Source organism: Syngnathoides biaculeatus, chromosome 10 (assembly GCF_019802595.1).
Source record: "Syngnathoides biaculeatus isolate LvHL_M chromosome 10, ASM1980259v1, whole genome shotgun sequence".
Lineage (NCBI taxonomy): Eukaryota > Metazoa > Chordata > Actinopteri > Syngnathiformes > Syngnathidae > Syngnathoides > Syngnathoides biaculeatus.
Window position 1 is genome coordinate 6811133 of NC_084649.1, and position 18682 is coordinate 6829814.

The following is an 18682-nucleotide window of genomic DNA, read 5'->3' on the forward strand; positions in this document are numbered from 1 at the left end:
GCTGTCTGCATCTCCTCCTGCCCCTGCTGTAAAGCTCTGTTGAAGTTTATCAATGTTGTTGCAGTAAGCGCTACTTCCTGGTCTTGACAAAGTTAAAATATTGTGCTCTGGTGTGGTCAGTTGTAAAGTGATGCAGTGTGTTTACAGGCATCTGCTGATTTTGTCCTTGTATCTTTTTTACCTATTGGACTATACTGTATTCACAAAAGTAGTTGAAGAACTGGTCATGGGACTTAACGGAGGTGAAAAGAAAAGAAACTAGGGATGTGGTTCCTTCTTCATCTTAAACCACTTTTTACATGATCTGTGTGATTTTTGTCCACAGTCTGTGTTCTTGTTCATCCTAATTGTATTTCATGGAGACCCTGAACAGTATTAGTGGTGTACAAAAATGGATGAATGGGGAATAAAGGGGTCTGTCGCAATATTTCATCCATATATTGAGTCCGTTACGTGGCTCAAATGCTTCAGGACTCAATTGATGAACCATCAAATCTCAAAAACTGCAAGAATTGTGAGCAATCAATTAAAGGATCATTTGCATCCCTTGTGGAAGCCAGCAGCTTTCAGCCACCACACGATCATGGAACGTTCTTTTGCAGTTTTATGAGGGGCACACAGGTTTCAATTTCTCATATTTTGTTTGTTTTACATCTTTGTAGTACAATTCTTGCCAAGGGACTTCAAGCTAAGTGGGGCGGCCATGCATTACAGCCAGCTGCTGTCATGAACAAAACAACTTTATTGCTCCCACACCAAACTGTTGGACAAGGAAACAGTTGCTTCAACGAATGACTTTTGACCCAAAAGAGGTTGCTTGAAAACATTTTCAAGAGCACTGTGTAAAAATCACTATTAATAGCGACCAATAAAGCTCTTACAGTTTGACACTGAACTCTTAGGAGGTTATCATTCAGCCTACATACTAACCTTCAACAAGGTTACCCTGAATCTCTTACATATACCCCTGTATGGTGATGTATGAAGGGCCACTGTGAGAATAAAATGACATGTAATTTGATGATATTCAACTTTAAGAATGCAAATATTGTACAGGAGACCTCACTAATGACCCCAAGGCTGCAGGATACCGATAGAAAAGCCATGCTTTTACTCTACTAAAAAATGTAGACATATTTTCAAATATTCTTACGATAAAAGAAAGGTCTCATGATATTACCGTCCATTGACTCTTGTCAAGAGGAAATTGAAGGCCTAGTGAGGCCTCTGTAACATTAATACCAGTAAGTCTTGTAATTCTTTATAAAGTTATCTGTTAAAATGGTCAGAGACCAACGAGTGTGGTGCATAAAATGAAGTCATTTCTCTTGGAACCATTACAGTGGCCAAACATGCTTGTTTTAGGGGGGGGATTTTGAGACTCGTATGAGCTATTGTTCCATTGTCTGATAAGGAACAACAAGAGCACCAAGAATTTTCAGAGCTTGTCTCCGCAAAGGAAGGGAGGCTGTCCTCCTCCTTTAAAGGACTTTTCGCTCAATGGCTTCAACATATGATGCTTATTATTTTGTTTTTATTTGCAACCTGTGACCCCTGGTCATATTCTATTGCAGTCAAGAATGACTAGCTACTCAAGAAGCCTCTCGTGTTGTTCCTTCTTGATCTAACTTACTTGATGAAAATGGGAATAGGCTGTCGAAAATAGATTGTGTGTGTCCATGCGTGTGTATGTAACCTAGGAGACAGAGTCACTCGGAGCTGTTTGAGTATGTCGCTGATCTTGTCTCTGGCAGATGTGATGAATGCAAACTCGTATGAGATCAATTGTGCAGGATGAAGGGCTTGTAGCGCCAGGTGTCATTCTATTATCTTGCACCCAACTGGGACATCTTTAGTTGGTTTATGTCTTGACTTTCCACAAAACTCCAATTGATGGGCTCCAGAAGTCAATCCGTTACACTAAGACTTTTGCTTTTATGGATGTTTGGTCGGGAGTTTGAGTGTCACGCAGATGCTGTCCCTTGTTTTTCTGGTATAAATGCTTTAATCTTCCACCTGTTTGCTGATGGATTGTATCCACTGTGTCCTAGTTGTTCATGTAAGATATATTGATGCCTCTTTCATAACGTTGATTCTGAATACATCACCGAACATTTACTCTTAATATGAAACAATACTGTGGCACCTAGGCCATTTTGCAACAACACCTGGTGGCATGTCTTATGCAGACAGTTCCTCCTTTCCTGAATGATTAGACAGAGCACAAAGTGAAGGGAGGACAGCCGGAAGGATGTTTAGGAAGGCCTGGCCTTCCTCTCATTTTCCTTCCCTTTTAAACCCTCATTATTTAACACACACTGGCCACAACATTAGGTTCACCTGCACAGTTGAATGTAATTGCTGCATGAGACGTTATGGCTTTAATTTACAGGTTTCTTTGGGAATTATTTGTAGGGTCACAGCTTTTTTGCATAGCAACCACATTGCAACCACAATAACTTGTTGCAATGGATCTATAAGAATGTAAGTCAAACCTGAACATTATTCTATCCACCATTTTATTACACTACGATGTAATATCTTGTTTTTTTCGGGGGGCTTTTCGTGATCAAAATTTTTGGGGCCTTATTGAAAAAAAATCAACGAGCATGCTGGAAGTGTAAAATTTTGTTTTTAGCCACCATAAAAAAACATTTTATTTTTAAATGAATTTTTGGGTATCTAATTTATAAGGTGGAATTAATGTTTTGGCCGGTGGGTTAAAAGACCTCTTCAGTCACACTGTCTGCCTTTCTTCTTTCCATAATTCCAGCCTTTTCTAGACATTTTTTTATCTTATTAACTTACTCCGTGACATTTTGTCTTGTGAAGGACTTCAGGCCAGCAGTGGCTGAGGCTGTGGGTGAGGATGGGGGTCCAGTTCTGGAGGAGCAGAAGTTGGAGGAGATATTGGGTGTTCTTCCTCAGGTTTTAACTCTCCACAGCAGTATCCTCAATGAGCTGGAAGAGCGCATTGATCAATGGTACACAACATCATAGATATTAACAAAGGCACTTAATCATCAAGTTTTTTTAAGGAGATTCCAATGTCCTCTCATGTACAGGGAGGAATGCCAGAGAGTGGTGGATGTGATTTTGTCACATCGTGAGGATTTTGGGGTGTTTGATACTTTCATCTTTGAGTATGATCGGAGCATGTCCTTACTGGAGGAGAGCTGCAAGGTCAATCCAGTCTTCGCCAGCACTGTCAAAAACTTTGAGGTAAAATCCAAAACTTAACCCTCTTTATTTGTTCTAGTTCACTCCACAAACAAAATGCATCTTAGTCTTTGGATAACAATATGTTTTTGGAGTTCCTGTATGTCAAACTCATTTAAACACCATTTAACAACATACTGTACATGATTTCAGAGGCTATTTTTAAACTAACAAAAAGAATGCTTTATTGTTCTAACTTCCATAAAAGTGAGTTACGATTTTGCAACAATGGCAAAATGAGGACAGTTGAGAACCACTGGTTTACAAATGTTCTTTTTATTGAAATGTCATACTTTCCCAATCCATTTCATACTACAAATCCTGTTTAGAGTCACGGTGAGCTGCAGCCTTACCCTTGACTAGTCATCTGTTAATCACAGGGCACATTAAAGACATAATCATTCGCATAGGCAATATGGAGTCTTCAGCTAAACTCGAATGCATGTCCATGATTTTTTTTTTTTAACATGAGAGTCCCGGTAAACATGGAAATTCCACACAAAAAGGTCAAAGCCAAGATTCAAACGCAGTATCTGTGATTATGAGGCAGATGTTCTAACTAAATGTTTCACTATGCTTAAAGCGCATAATCAATTCCCATATTTGTGAGTAACACCTTTTTTCCCCTCATCCACCAGACTAGACATCAAATTTCTTTCTTGTCTGCACCTCTCCATGGTACTGACATTGCCTCTGTTACACTCACAGTCTCTATATCTACTATTTTTTCGCCGTCATTTTTTGCTTAAAGAATCAGACAGTAAAGATTGAGGAAAAGGGAGTAGTCATCTTGTGACTCTTTTATAGCCCATTGTATTCTACATTATACATTTTCTATATTCACTTCTACAGCACAATTTGAAGGCAAAAATGCAGACTGGTGTTAATGGAAATATTGACAGCATTTAATAAGAAGACAGGATATTAAGATAGCAAGGATAGATAACCACATCAAATTCTCATTTCCATGCAGGTGTATGCTGGTCTGCAGACTAGATTCACTGTTTAGACAGAGCGAACTACATTCAACTGTTTACACAACGACCTGCACGTACTTGGATTTGCTGAATCTTTGTTGACACAGTGCTTCTAAGTTTTTCTAGTTTGGGAAGAAAGTGGACAATGCATCAACTGTTTACACTCATGAATATTTAACAGCAGCTGCGCCATCCTCAAAAAGAAACAACAAAAAAATTACCTCCTTGACGCTAGCCGATCTAATGTACATAAAAAGAGGGGTGAAAGGAATATTTTAAGATTTGTCTGTGTAAGCAGAGGCCTTGTCTCTTTATAACCTCTGTAAAAGTTGGGCCTAATGGGCCTCTTTTGCTTCATGAAGTTGAGTTGCACTAAATGCAGTAAATGATTTACAGAAAAAGTTGATTACATTTTCAAAGAATGGCTTACTTGTATTGTGGTGAGAGGTGATACTGGAGGTGATATACCATGAACATGGCACGTTGCATTTTCCTGTAATGTGCATGAGCTATGGGGTTTTTCTACGTCCACAGTTGTGGGCTGTTGGGCCATTGTATTTTGTGGATGATAATGATGGATGCTGTGCTTTGTCAGAACACTGCCTTGGGACTAGCGTAGAGAGTGTGATCCTTCCGGAATGAGAGAGAAGCAGCACCAAGGGAGAGCTAAGGGAAATGCATGGGTCGCTAGATACACAGGACCTACCACAATGAGGGACAACATTCAGTTATCTATTTACTGTATATTGTTGTTTTCATGAGTTCGTTTTGACATTTAATTGTACATTAGTGCATCACTATTGAGCTACTTTGCACACCCTCAACATTTTCACACTCCCCCACATTCATTGTAAGGCAAAGCCCCGGAATAGAAGTGTTGGTAATTTCATTTTGGATGTGGTGACAGTGACAAAGTACCCTGAGACCCTGATCAAATTAGAGTTAGCCCTTACAGGATTAGAGCATCCTCTCACAGCTAGTTTTTTGTTTTGCCGCACTATCTATAAACATTGGCCATCATGGGCCGACACAATTGTATTGGATTTCACAAAAATTCTTTTATGAATCTATTCCTAAATGGCCTAGCCAGTGCACCGCTAGGTTTGTCCAAAGCCTGTTTTATAATGTGCAAGAACGTCAAGGTAGCAAAAGGAAGCTTTGCAGCAGGTGGAAGGTGAGCGATAGAGCCAAAAGTGCAATGGAGTGGCTCGCTTTCTAGTCAAGGTAGCTGGCCAATGAGGCGGACAGAAAGTAATTAGAGGAGCACACTCCTTTACAACTCCCCAATTAGGTTACTTTTGTGTGTGCAGAAAGCAAATCAGTTGGCCATGAAAGAGACTGAAAATTGGATTTGTTTAACCGTGCTTGTGTGCACGGGTGTCTATGTGTCTGCATCGCAGCGTGAAGCATCACGCTTCTTCTTCTCTGGCTCACCAGCCCAAACAGGCCAAACGCTAATTATCGTCTCTGGCATGCATCAGTAAACCACTTCCTCTGAAGAAGTGTCAATTGGTTGGCGGTTTACATACGATACTCGAAGAGAGCAGATGCTATATTGGAAAGTGGGTTAACCATTTGATTTCCTGATTCTCAGTCTAAATTAGAATGATTTCACTCCCAAAGTGGTGGTGAGGGAAAAAAAACACAAATGTAGAAAGAGGCTTTTTTGACAAAGATGTGTACAAGTTTACAAAAAAAAGAGCATGTGTCTGCAGGTGCATGTGTGGATGTCTTTCTACCCTTTAGAGTGTAAATACCTGTCAGAGACAATTAGACTGATTGATTTTCCAATGCTCTTGATTGTGTGCTTTTTTTCCAGCACCCTTTCTCCTGCAAATGGCTCATCAGAAAAAAAGAATGGGGTTTCTTTCAGGTTTTTTGTCTCACGGAAAGATGTGAAGGTCACCTTGGTGAACACAATTGCCTCTGTCACTTCTGACCTTGCCTTACACCACACTGCAGAAGTTGACCTTCCTTCATGCTTTTGTGGACACACTAGTGTGTTTCAAAGGGGCAAGACTTAGATTTTCATTTATTTTTTTACCGACATTTATAAAACTCAAAGGCCACCTTAATCTTCATTGTATTTACATTTTTCCACAAACGCCATGTTGTCACAATAAAACAACAAACACAAGGACAGACTTTAGCAATAATATTAATAAAGCTTCGATTTCATTTTTATTTCAGAGGTATTGTCCTAGTATTGCTCAACTGGAAAAGAAATGTACATTAAATACCAATTTTTTTCTGCTTGTATTATGATAAATAAATAAATGGAAACCTCTGGCTTCATTTTACTAATTTCAGTCCCATGAGGTTTAATTCAATTTCACGTGCTGCATAGTGTGCAGTGATAATCAAGAATAATCGTTTTATCTTATAGAGGAAAGGTTCAGAGGAGGCCCAAGTCCCACTGAAACACCAGCTGCTGCAGGTCATAGTGAGGGTGCTGCAATACCGCATGCTTCTCACAGGTAACACACAAACATTCATCTTTCCAACAAGCTTGTAATTTGTAGCAGAGGCACATTGGATCCAATTTTCACGGTGTGGTGTCAGGGGCGGATCCAAATTTCTTTTCAATAGGGTGGGCCAAAATGTATTTGTGTGGAGTGGTTGGAGGTTGTTGATCTAAATTTTTGCCCCTTGAAAAAGAATTGTCACTGGGGAAAAGAGGAGGTCCTGATTGATTTTTTTCCCCTCCTTCAATAACAATTTTTGATGGGTGCATGCTCATCCAGTTTATACCCACGCTACAATGATGTTTTGTGGTTCATTATAAATGACGTGAAAATTGGCACAACACTAGGGTGTTGGATAACCTTCTGTCTACAACGGGCACCCCTGGTTCTGCCCTCGTCTACTATATACTGTAGACAGATTAGGCTCTTCATTTATATATTGGTCTTTCTTTTACTTCATCCACAGATTACCTAAACAACCTCTCACCTGATTCTAAAGAATACGAAGACACACAAGGTAAACCTGTGATATTTAGACACATTGATCTAGATGTATTACGGCTTACTTATTGAGATACGGTGGGATCTCTATTTTGTTTTTCTGTTTGTTTTGCAGCTGCCTTGGTGATTGTGTCTGAGGTGGCGGACCAGGCCAACGATAATCTGAAACAGGGGGTGAGTTCAATTTGGATGCAACTAACATGTTGATTAAAGGTGATTACATAGCTACAAAGGGTCTTTTGAAGAAACTTGCTGAATCAATCCCGAGCAACCGCATTGATAGATTATTATATAGAACTTCAAACCATTCACTTTCCATCATTCTATGATGGATTGTTTGTACTTTCTTTGCTAAAATATCTGGGCACCATTAGTATTTTTGTCAGTGCTAGAATGACCATATATATCTAGTATGTCATAAAAAACAGAACACAGAACAAGTAAGTGTATTAGAGCCAAACTAAAAAATAAAAATCAAGCATTAAGACACAATGTCAGTGGTCCTATTTTTTATTGGGAAAAAAATGGTCCTAATCGTAGTAAACTTATATTTAATGTAATTTTCTGCAAAAACTCATAACCTTTCCAGAGAATAGTCATATTTAAAAAAAAAATGAGAATAACTAATCTTAGTATAACTGTGAGGAGGGAGGAGAGACCCAGTTTTGGTAATGTTGTGGACTGGCATACCCCCAGCAAATTAAAAGTGGGAGGTCTGTGCTGATATAGGTCACATTAGAGTTGACTTGAATTTTGTTCAACCAAAGTGGCTTCTCTCTTTTCCTTTAAAAGCAGTCCAATAGTCTCGCATGGAGACATCCCCATATGCGGAAGAAGAAGCCCTAATCAATGCATTACTGAGGAGTTCAACGGTTACCCTTATTAAATACAGAAAGAGCAGGTGAACATTAATATGTCCATGGACCTCATGTATATTCCCTCTGATTTGTTCATTTAGCGTGGTATTTTTTTCTTTTCTCAGTATGGGTAGTGCCCGCAGCCCTTAACTATTCACAAAAAAGTTAAAATGTTTGTTTGTTAGATTCAACATCATAATTGACCAAGAATGATTTAATTTGTAATTTGATGCAAAAGTACTTCTCGTGGATATTGGGCAAGCAGACTAACGAAGGGTCTTCTGTGCTAGGAAGAAGAAGTCTCTTTCTCCATGTTGACTGCATGCGAAGGTCCCAGGTGTATCTTTACAAAGAGGAGCATTGTTAGATTGGCGAAGATTTACAATCTCCCTCAAACATCTCATAATTCTGAAATCTTTAATTCAAAATGCTGTCTCACTCACTTCACACTTTAGAGACCGCTGTGTTCCTCATGTTGTCTCACCTCCTCTGTTTATCATACGACACTGACACTCACACTCAGATAGGGTGCCAGTCAGCGTAAACACAAGCTCCCTCTATCTCTGCTCCCCCCACCCCCCGTCGGGTTATCACTATCACATCCCTTTCAGCCTCTCTTTCATTCCCAAGCAAACAAGAGTACTTTCATTCTATTTCTCCTTCTTGAATGATCACATCTCTTTGCATGCTCCAATCTCCCAGGAAAACTTGCTGCGTATGGTCCACATAGAATACAGCATGAAAGGCAAGAGAGACCTCCTGAAGGCTGGCAGGGTGAGCACAACAGAACTTGGCATGTTCACCACCACATCACTGCAACACATAACCCAAAAGCACATTCTAGGTGATGGTCTTTTATATCTAATGTCTTGACAATGATTCTGTTGACAGATGTTTGTTAAAGAGGGAACACTCATGAAGGTCTCGAGAAAAAGCAGACAGCCCAGACACCTTTTTCTGGTAACTCTTTTCTAACTTTATCACATGACAGTACCTCAAAGTTTGCATTGAATCTTTTTAAGTAACTATTTGCCTTTTGTTAGTCAGTTACCTAAATACAAATGTTAATTATCTTTGATCTTTGCTAAGCTTAGCAGAAATACAAGAGCTGTGGGCCCAGCCAGGCCTGACACAAAGTTCCTCAATTAACACCTCATCTTCATTGTGTAAAAAAGACAATTTGCAGTTTTAGAGAGCGATAGTATGTGCATGCCTATTTTCTGACAGTGTGTAATGCATTTTTGGTAACAGGTTGCATAGCAACTACACACAAAGGCTTTTAACAAGATTCAGTGTGTTAATTACTGAAATTTCGACGTATAGTGATCAGGCCATTTATGGCTAGCTGTTTTCCTCAATTCTGATTCCACTTATTGTTATTTTGTTGTGAAGTTAACAACATGAGAAATATTGAACTTTTAACTTTGGGGCTTATTTACGAGCCTTTGTTAAGAACAAATTAGTTCTTAAGTCCCACTTACTATAGCGGCAAAATAGAATGTGGCATGGACTCTCTCGAGAACTTTACAGAATGAGCAAAACAATAGCTTTTTCTGTCATTATTGAGTTGTATAAAGTAATGGAAAGAAATTGTATGACCACTGTTGTTTATTCATTTTCTTTTTCATTTTAATGCCTGGCACAAGGTATAATACCTGAAGCATGCGATGAACATGACAAAAATGCAGCTGGTTCTGTAAATAATGTAGCTAGTTCTGTAATACTTTATGTTCCATTCGACATGTTTAGGCTTAATGTTATTTCCATTGATTTTTGTTGCTGTCAAAACCCCATGAATAATAGTTAGATATAAGGTTTTAAACTAAACTCTTATTATCTATTTTTCTTGCCATCATTGTGTTTGTCAAAACAAATCTACCGGTACCTCTAGTTGAAAGAAACAAAGGCTGTTAAATATTTTTTTCTTTTACTGTACATTGAGTAGAATTTCAAATACCATTACATATTCATCCTCATAATGATAGATAGATAGATAGATAGATAGATAGATAGATAGATAGATAGATAGATAGATAGATAGATAGATAGATAGATAGATAGATAGATAGATAGATAGATAGATAGATAGATAGATAGATAGATAGATAGATAGATAGATAGATAGATAGATAGATAGATAGATAGATAGATAGATAGATAGATAGATAGATAGATAGATGGCAGGGGGGGCGGGGGAATTCCCCTAACTCAAAATCGGGACAAGAAGGAAAAAAAGCAAAATCCCTTCACCTCCAAATGTGGACATGCACAATAGGAAACATTTGGGTCCTACTTGTAACTTTGTTGTTATGTAGATAATCCTGTCTAAAGTATTTCGAAAGGTTGTCATTTCACTAAAGGCCACATTTACACTCACTTCCACAGCCTTAGGTTGCAATGTTGCACTTGCAATGTTCATTTAAAGTAAATATGGAATCCTGGCTTCAAAAGGATGATAATGTTTATTTGAACTATCAATGTCAGGTGTTTCTAATATTTCACTTGACATCAAAATACAACCAATAAAGGCACAAAAATAATTTTCCGATCGAACCGTGTCCATCAAAACAAACCATCATAGACTTTTGTAAATGTAGACTGTAAACTCACTTTTTAAGATAAATTGTATTATGTTAGTCATTTTTACTTTAGTGAAGAGCACCTACAGTAGCCAACACTTGCATGAGCTGCCAAAATATGAGGAACTTTGGGGCGGAGGTCAGTCTACGACTATTGAAGGGCAAATGGCCAAAGTAGTAAAATCTCCTCTAGGGCCTCCCTCGTCACTCTCCTCCCCTCTTAGGACTTGTTTTCCAGGGCCTTGCTTCCTTACAGGATGTTTGGTGTGGGTCACTGGATGCTGGCTTCCTGTGTATTGGGAGGGGACTGACAGCAAAGTGAAGGCCAGACAGCCTGTAGAATGCAGGGAGGGGAAGGTTGAAGAGTTTGAAGGGGTGTGGGGCGTTAGACAAACACATCACATGAAATAGAGACGTCCACTCTATTGTTCCATAACTAATTAGTTATATCTACTGTCAAGTTGCAAAGAAGAACAAGTATTTGCTATTTACCTCAGACCAGGTGACCCAAATGACATTTCAACACTAGCAGACAGTGTATTATTCATTCATATTTCAACCGTCACCTACACTTTTTGAATCAAGGTAACTGCTGACCATAATGCAAAGAGATGGGGGATGATACTGTACCTCTAAATCAGGCCTGCCAAACTCATTTTTGCCACAAGCAACATAGTTCTTGAAGCACCATAATGAATGTGATGAGAAAGAATTGAGGTGTATAATAGCCTGGTGAGATTGTTACATATAAACAATGAATTAAGGTTTAAAATCATCAAGGAAAAAAGTATAAATTATTGCTCAATTCATTTAAAAAAAATAAATGATAATTGCCTGCTACTGGCTGGCAACCAGTCCAGAGTGTACCGCACCTCCTGTCCAAAAATAGCTGGGATAGGCTCCAGCACTCCCGCAACCCTTTTGAGGATAAGTGGCTCACATAATGGATGGATGGATGGATGAATGAAAATTGCTTGAAATAGCTCAATATGATTAAAACATCAGACAATTTGAAATTTCGGTGCGGGGAAACTAAGACATAGCTAAATCAATGATTTGCTTTAGCAGAGCATGTGAAATCTGGCCATCTCAGCCATAAGATTTAACCTTTATCTATTGAGGTAAGGTATCTAAGAACAGAGTCTCTCTTGCAATGCTCTTGTGGCTACAGACAGAATGGTAAAACAAAGCATGACTGAATGAGCACGGATTGAATTTCAGGAAGGCAAGCGATGCAAAAAAAACTCCCATGGTTGAAGGAGGTGAAAGATCAGTGGTAGGAATGAAACAGCACTGATAAATTAGGAGTTTGAGATTATAATGTGAGCAAGTGAGCAATTAAGGGTGAGCAAGTGCCCCAAAGTTCATTTATTGCTTGTGTCATTGTGTCATTTATTATTCCATTTATTGTTATATAGCAAAGGCCATCACCCAGGAGAACATTTTCCCTTACGTGCTTGTTTTTGGTGCCGTGCTGGAGGTGGCCTGTCTCACCCAGCCCTGCTTGTCAGTGTAGGTTGAGAATGCTGGGAGAGCAAGGGGAGGCCCCGACCCCAGCACAGGGTGGAGAATTCCTGGATGCTGTCTTTTATGGCTCCAGCGGATGTTTAGAACGCGCATTAGGTGTGACCAATTATGTCATCTATTTTTGGGGGGAAAAATGAAATGCCTCTCATGCACAACACAATGGATCCTTGGTGTGTTCAGAGAATAACAATACTCTGCTCTTCCGTGCAAATAAACGCTTTATTGCCTTATTTACACTTAGTGTACATGGGAGTTGGGTGCTCCATAATTGTACAACGTTCTGTGAGCGCTGGGAAAGGAAATAACTTAGCTTTACAGATATAATTGTCACTGTGGTCAGAAAATGTGCCGCATAGATTAATAAATAAATAACGCTTTTAAAATTTCCAAAATTACCAATGGTTTGTCTTTACTTTTTTATTTATCTGTGTGGCTTCCTTGTCAATATTATCTTTATGTTGAAGTGATTGAAAGTACTGCAAAGCAGAACCTTCTCTCAAATTGTCACAGTAACAGCACAGTGCATTGCAGAAAAAAATATTCGGAATATTAATCTATTCTAGAGGAGTCATTAATGTAGTGGTACACTTGCCTGACATTGTCCGGAGTCAGCTGGGGTAAACTCCAGTGCCCTGTGACCCGAAACAGGATAAGTCGTGTAGAAAATGAATGGATTGATTAATTTATTTTTACACAAGCTACAGTGTCTCTATTTTTGTCCTGCATCAGATGAACGACATAATGCTGTACACCTACCCGCAGCAGGATGGGAAATACAGGCTTAAGAACACATTATCCCTGTCTGGAATGAAGGTACATTCATTTTTAATGTGTTACAGTCTTGGGATTATCTACTAAACTTTTTCCCCTTCATGGACACACAGGTGAGCAAACCTGCTCTTGACAACGTATTGAACTGTATTAAAATCGAGGTGTCTGACATCACCATTACACTCTCTGCCAGGTAAATAAAACTCACAATCTGACACGCAATCTGACAACAACAAAAAAAAAATCTGAAATTTACAAAGGTAATAATGCTGAGTTTTGTCTTGTCACCATCATGAGACAGGTTAGTTTTACCCTACTGATGATGCAGCCCCCGCAATTGTAATCGCGAATCTACAGTACAGGAAATCATTATTTGATCCCTCACTAATTTTCAAAGTTCACCTACCAACAAAAATATGAGCAGTCTATTATTTTAATGGTAGGTTTATGTTAACAATGCAAGATGGAATATCTAAAAGAAAATCTAGAAAGTTGCATTTAAAAAAAAAGATTAAAGTGTACTTGTATTTCAATGAGTCAGTATTTAAGTATTTTAAGTATTTAAGAGCCAACCAATAATAAAGAATTTTGGTTCCCACAGACCACTTCTCTCAATTTAAAGAAGTACTACTAATCTGAGCTCCCCCATAGCTGTATGAAAGACACCTATCTCAACGTATTTGTCCACAATCAATCAGACACCAACCTCTCCATGATGGGCAAGACCAAAGACATTTTTAAGGACATCAGGGAAAATATTGTAGACCTGCACAAGCCTAGAATAGACTACAAGAATATTGAGAAGAGGCTAGGGGGGAAGGAGACACCTGTTATTGCAATAATTAGAAAATGGAATAAACATAGAATTACAGTCAATCTAGTCAGTCTCCTCGGACGATTTCACCTTTTGGTGTATCAGTGATCATGAGAAAGTTCAGGCATGAGCTCAGAACTACATGGAAGGAGCTTGTCAATAATTTCAAAGAAGGGATAACGGTCACCAAGAAAAACATTCATAACAGACTATGCCGTAATGCAGGGGTGCTCAATGTCTCGATCGCGATATACCAGTCGATCAGGCTTGCCGCTTGAAAATAGATTTTGGGGTACAAAAATCTGGGCACACCTGCCGTAATTAATTAAAATCCTGCAGCGCCCACAAGGCAGATGTACAGGCGTGTGTGAAGTTTGCCTACAAACAGAATTCAGAGAATGATTGAGAGAAGGGGATGTACCCAGATGAGTCAACAATCAAGTTGTTTGGAATCAATTTTGGATGACCGTCAACCATGGAGGTGGATGCATTATGCTGTGGAGGCGTTTCTCTGTAAAAGGGAACACGTCAACTTCACTGCTTTTAAGTAAATATGGATGGAGCCTGGTACCATGAATTGAGTTATAAAACTCTCACCCAGAAAACTTTAAATGGGTCATGGATGGGTCTTCCAGCAAGACAGTAACCTAAAACACACCCACAGAAATGGAAGTGTCCAAAGAAGAAGCAGATTATGGTCATGGAATAGCCTAGCTGGTCTCTAGACCTAAATTACAAAAAAAAAAAATTACAAGAAAAAGGGTGACTGGAGATGAAACTTTGAGTTCCCAAGGCACATCCTTGAAACCTTAAAGATTAGGAGAGGATACACAAAGAGGAGTGGGACAAATCTCCTCATGAGATATGTGCAAACCTGGTGATCAAGTACAAGAATCATCTGACCCCTTGTACTGGCTAAGAGGGGGTGTTCCATCAAGTAATTACGTTTTGATAGGGAGACAAACACCTACCTCACTCAATGAATTGCAAAATAATTAGAATCTATTCTTTTGTGATGTACTAAGTTTCATTTTTGATATTCTGTCCTTCCCTGTATAAATATTTCAATTGTAGACTATTCTTGTCTTATTCGTGGGCAAAAATACAAAATCAGTGAGGGATCAAACAAATCCCCATTCCTTCCCATGGGCTCACTGCCTATGGGAGGGGTCATTTAGCGTAGAGAATTGAGCACGCACCAAAGATGAGGACCTTGGCAATCTGATTGCCAGCTGAAGAAGCTGGTTCTAGAGATGTTGGATGTTACTTCTCTGGCAGGGAAAGAACCTGAACCCAAAGGACATTTTGCTATTGGACTTCTGTGCTCATCATAGACTCTATTGCAACGACAATTTTCAAACATAAGGGTATCAATACATGCATTTGGCACTCGGGTACCCTTTGTCGCAGCTTGATGATCGACTTTATGGTCGTGTCAGCAAACCTGCGGCCGTATGTCTTGGAACTCGGGTGAAGTGTTCGAAGGGATGTGGGTGACATTTAGTCAAAATGGACTTCAATTGTTGAGGCGTTTGACCAGAGCTGTGGCTCTAAGGTGCTTGGTGCCTGTCATGACAGCAATCCCTGAACTAAGGTGATTAAAAACCTCCTCTATAGCAGGGCCACAAGGATGAATGAGCTCCATCTGGCATTCCTAAAAGTGTTGGATTTTGATGGGCTGTTTTGGATGACACAGCATTCCAACATCATATGGACATTGGCGACACTGCCTTTGAGTTGACAGACTAAGCTAGTGGTCCCTCTTTATATGAAGTGGGACTGGCAAGTGTATTCCAATTGTAGGGGGATCACTCCTCAGCCTCCCTGGTAAGGTCTACTCAGGAGTTCTGGAGAGGAGGGTTTATCTGGTTAGGGTTAGTCAGTCCGCCAATTTACAAGTAGCAGTATGTTCTTTGTCATGGCTATGGAACAGTGGACAAGCTCTGCACCTTTAACAGAATCTACGAGGTTGCATGGAATTTGCCGAACCAGTCTACATGTGCTCTGTGAACATGTCCCTCTGGAATTTCTGTGGGGGATGAACTGGGTACTGAACGACCAATACGAGCTGTTTGGTCACTATACAACCAATGTCCAAGTCTGGTTGGAATTGCCGGCAGTAATTTTAGACTATAGTCCATAGGAGTCTATAGTCTCCCACCTGGCATGGGAGCGCCTCGGGATGTTCCCGGAAGACCTGGATGAAGTGCCTGGGGAAAGAGAAATTTGGACTTCCCTGCTTAAGATGCTGCCCTGCCAACCAAACTCTGGATAAGCAGGGAAAAATGGATGAATGGATGGCTGAAATACAGTGGTACCTCAATTTACAAAATGTTTTTTTTCTGGAAGTCGTTTGGTGCCATGATTTTTTTTTTATGTTAGTAGAAGCATTTTTATGTGTAAATAATGGAATCTGTTCCAAGTCCCCTGACCCACCTGCCAAAAATAAGCATTCAGAGTACATAATGTAAAGAATAATAAAAATTGTATTCATTTACCTTTGGCGTTGGGTGACTATTCGAAAAAAAAAGATGAATGAGAAGCGAAACGCATGGTGGGTGACAGTGAGGGAACAAAGCGTTTGACAGCTCAGAGAAAACATACGTACGAATGTGCGCGGGCACGCAACTTAATTACACTAAAGTTTCTTGGGGCCCATGGTAGATAAAGATGAAAAAATTGCAAAAACACAAGCGAAAAAGTTGTACTTTTCCAATGTGCACGAACGTAATTTGGTAATGATCGAGTATTAAAGGGAAACAAGAGTATCACAAGTAAAGACTGAGGTCCCACCTAGCCAATGGGAAGCTAGGAAGATGCTGGGCGATAGCCAATGAGAGAGCAGCTCTATCACGCCTCTTTCAAACCAAGATACAGGATGTTTATGTTCAGAGGAATTTAGGGGCTGCGAATAGCAGCGCCGATTTTTGGATTTTGTATCCTGAATTTTCCTGCGTAACTAGAGAAAAATATTTTTCCGAAGAGATGTTTCATAACCTGAATTTCCCGTTACAAGAAACATTTGTAAGTAGAGGTACCACTGTAATTATTTCCTCTGTCACGGTCCAGCGACACAGGTGCAGACCTAAATGCAGGAGTTCCAGGCAACGACATAATATTCAAAGTGGCTTTATTCCAGGAATAGGTCGATAACAGTGTCATGGGCATGGCCAGGCCACTGCTCTGGGCTGCACCACCTCTGACAGCTGTCACACAGGTGCTGTTGATTTGACTGTAATTAGACCAGGCATTTAAGTTGGAGTTTTGTCACTGGCATTTGCCAGTTCGTTACGTTGCATTTACTGCATGTTGTATTCTCCACTATTGAGTGTTAGTCTAGTGTAGAGTTATCCTTGTCACAGTGAGTCTGTGTCCTTTTAGTTTTCCACATCTTGTCAAGTTACTTAGTTTGTTTCATAGTCATCGGACCTCGTTTCATGTTTTTGGATACTGCCTTTAGTCTAGCGTTTTTGTGCCTTGACAGACTGCAACACCTAGTATTGACCTATTTCTGGAATAAAGCCACTATGATCATTATGTCATTGCCTGGAAGTCCCACATCTGGGTCCAACCTCAAGCCACTGGTTCATGACAAACAGGCAGTTCAAAACAAGGCAGAGGCACAAAAAGGCTAGGCTAGCCAAGATCCAAAAAAGCATGAAACAAGGTCCGATGACTATGATGCAAACTAAAAAACGCAACAAGATGTGGTCAAACTAAAGGGCACAGAATCGCTGTGACTAAGAATTGCTCTAACTTAGGTACAGTAGCAGAGTGTCCCAGAATGCAGTGAAGCATGCGCAATGAACTGGCCAATGCAAGTGACAAATTCCAAACCTAAATGCCTAGGCAATTAGCGTGCCGAATGCAAAACAGCTGTGACAGGTGTCAGAGGTGGCACCGCCCAGATCAGTGGCCTGGACACGCCCCTCACAGCAGTGGCCAGGCCTTGCTCATGACATTCCTCCACTGTAAATTACAGAAAACCTAGTGACTATAATTTGCATCTTGACTTTTTTCAGCTCAGTTGGAGAGAGGGAGGACTGGTTCCACACATTGAGTCGAGCCATTGCAGACCACGCTGCGGGACTCTGTACATTTGGAGGACCTTGTAATGAGGTGAGACTAAAATTGTTACATGTGATCTGTTACAAGAATAACAATGGATGTAATGTGGTTTAGTAAAAATAACAGAATAAATAACGGCAAGCATGCCCTTTAATGTAATGCGAGATGTGAGATATGAGATAATAAAAGAGACAGTTTATGAACTGGTCCCTGGCAACTTCAGTTTCCCCGGTGTGCTCACCTTAAAGGTCAAGTCTCAAGCCTATAAACATTCTAAAATAGATATTGTAATGAAAAATACAAATAACATTATTCACTTCAATGTCGATATGAAAAAATAAATATGAGCAGAGAGCGTGCCATCCATGCGCAAAGTTGCGGAAGTCTCATTCGACATTCAAGTGGTAGCCATATTGGCTGCAACTTCTGTCCGCGACGTCACACTTGAAAACACGCTGTGCCACCTACTATGAGAGACAAACAACAGAGATATTCGGATTTTTGCGACGCCCCTTCTGACACGGAAGCCGAGTGAAGCGATATTACTCTATTGTTTCGAGCCATATTTAGATGATATGGGGATCACAGCCAAAACCCATGTGGCCAAACCACCTCCCCGCCCGATCCACCTCTGTGGCAGTGATAAACAACGCCGCCCGCGAGCGACGACGACGGCGCAGCCAAACTCCCTTCCTGTCAAATCCACCTCCGCGGCAGTGATAAACACCTCTGCCCACAAGTGACGACGACGACGCGGCCAAACCGCCTCCCCGTCCAATTCACCTCCACAGCGGTGATAAACAACTCCGCCAACGAGCAACGACGACGACGCGGCCAAACCGCCTCCCCGTCAAATCCACCTCCGCGGCGGTGATCAACAACACCCCCTGCGACTGATGATGTC

The 18682-nt window shown here is 40.3% G+C and overlaps 1 protein-coding gene across 3 annotated transcripts in view; it reads left to right on the forward strand.

The window, feature by feature from the left end:
• Positions 1 to 18682, forward strand: part of fgd5a (FYVE, RhoGEF and PH domain containing 5a) — a 44755-nt gene that overhangs the window by 18360 nt on the left and 7713 nt on the right. For all 3 annotated transcript variants that reach the window (XM_061831295.1, XM_061831294.1, XM_061831293.1), the window contains exons 6-15: positions 2833 to 2984; positions 3066 to 3222; positions 6583 to 6673; positions 7128 to 7178; positions 7278 to 7336; positions 8722 to 8793; positions 8911 to 8979; positions 12855 to 12938; positions 13010 to 13089; positions 17733 to 17829. In XM_061831295.1, coding sequence (XP_061687279.1) covers positions 2833 to 2984; positions 3066 to 3222; positions 6583 to 6673; positions 7128 to 7178; positions 7278 to 7336; positions 8722 to 8793; positions 8911 to 8979; positions 12855 to 12938; positions 13010 to 13089; positions 17733 to 17829 — 912 coding nt within the window. The remainder of the gene's footprint in view (positions 1 to 2832; positions 2985 to 3065; positions 3223 to 6582; positions 6674 to 7127; positions 7179 to 7277; positions 7337 to 8721; positions 8794 to 8910; positions 8980 to 12854; positions 12939 to 13009; positions 13090 to 17732; positions 17830 to 18682) is intronic.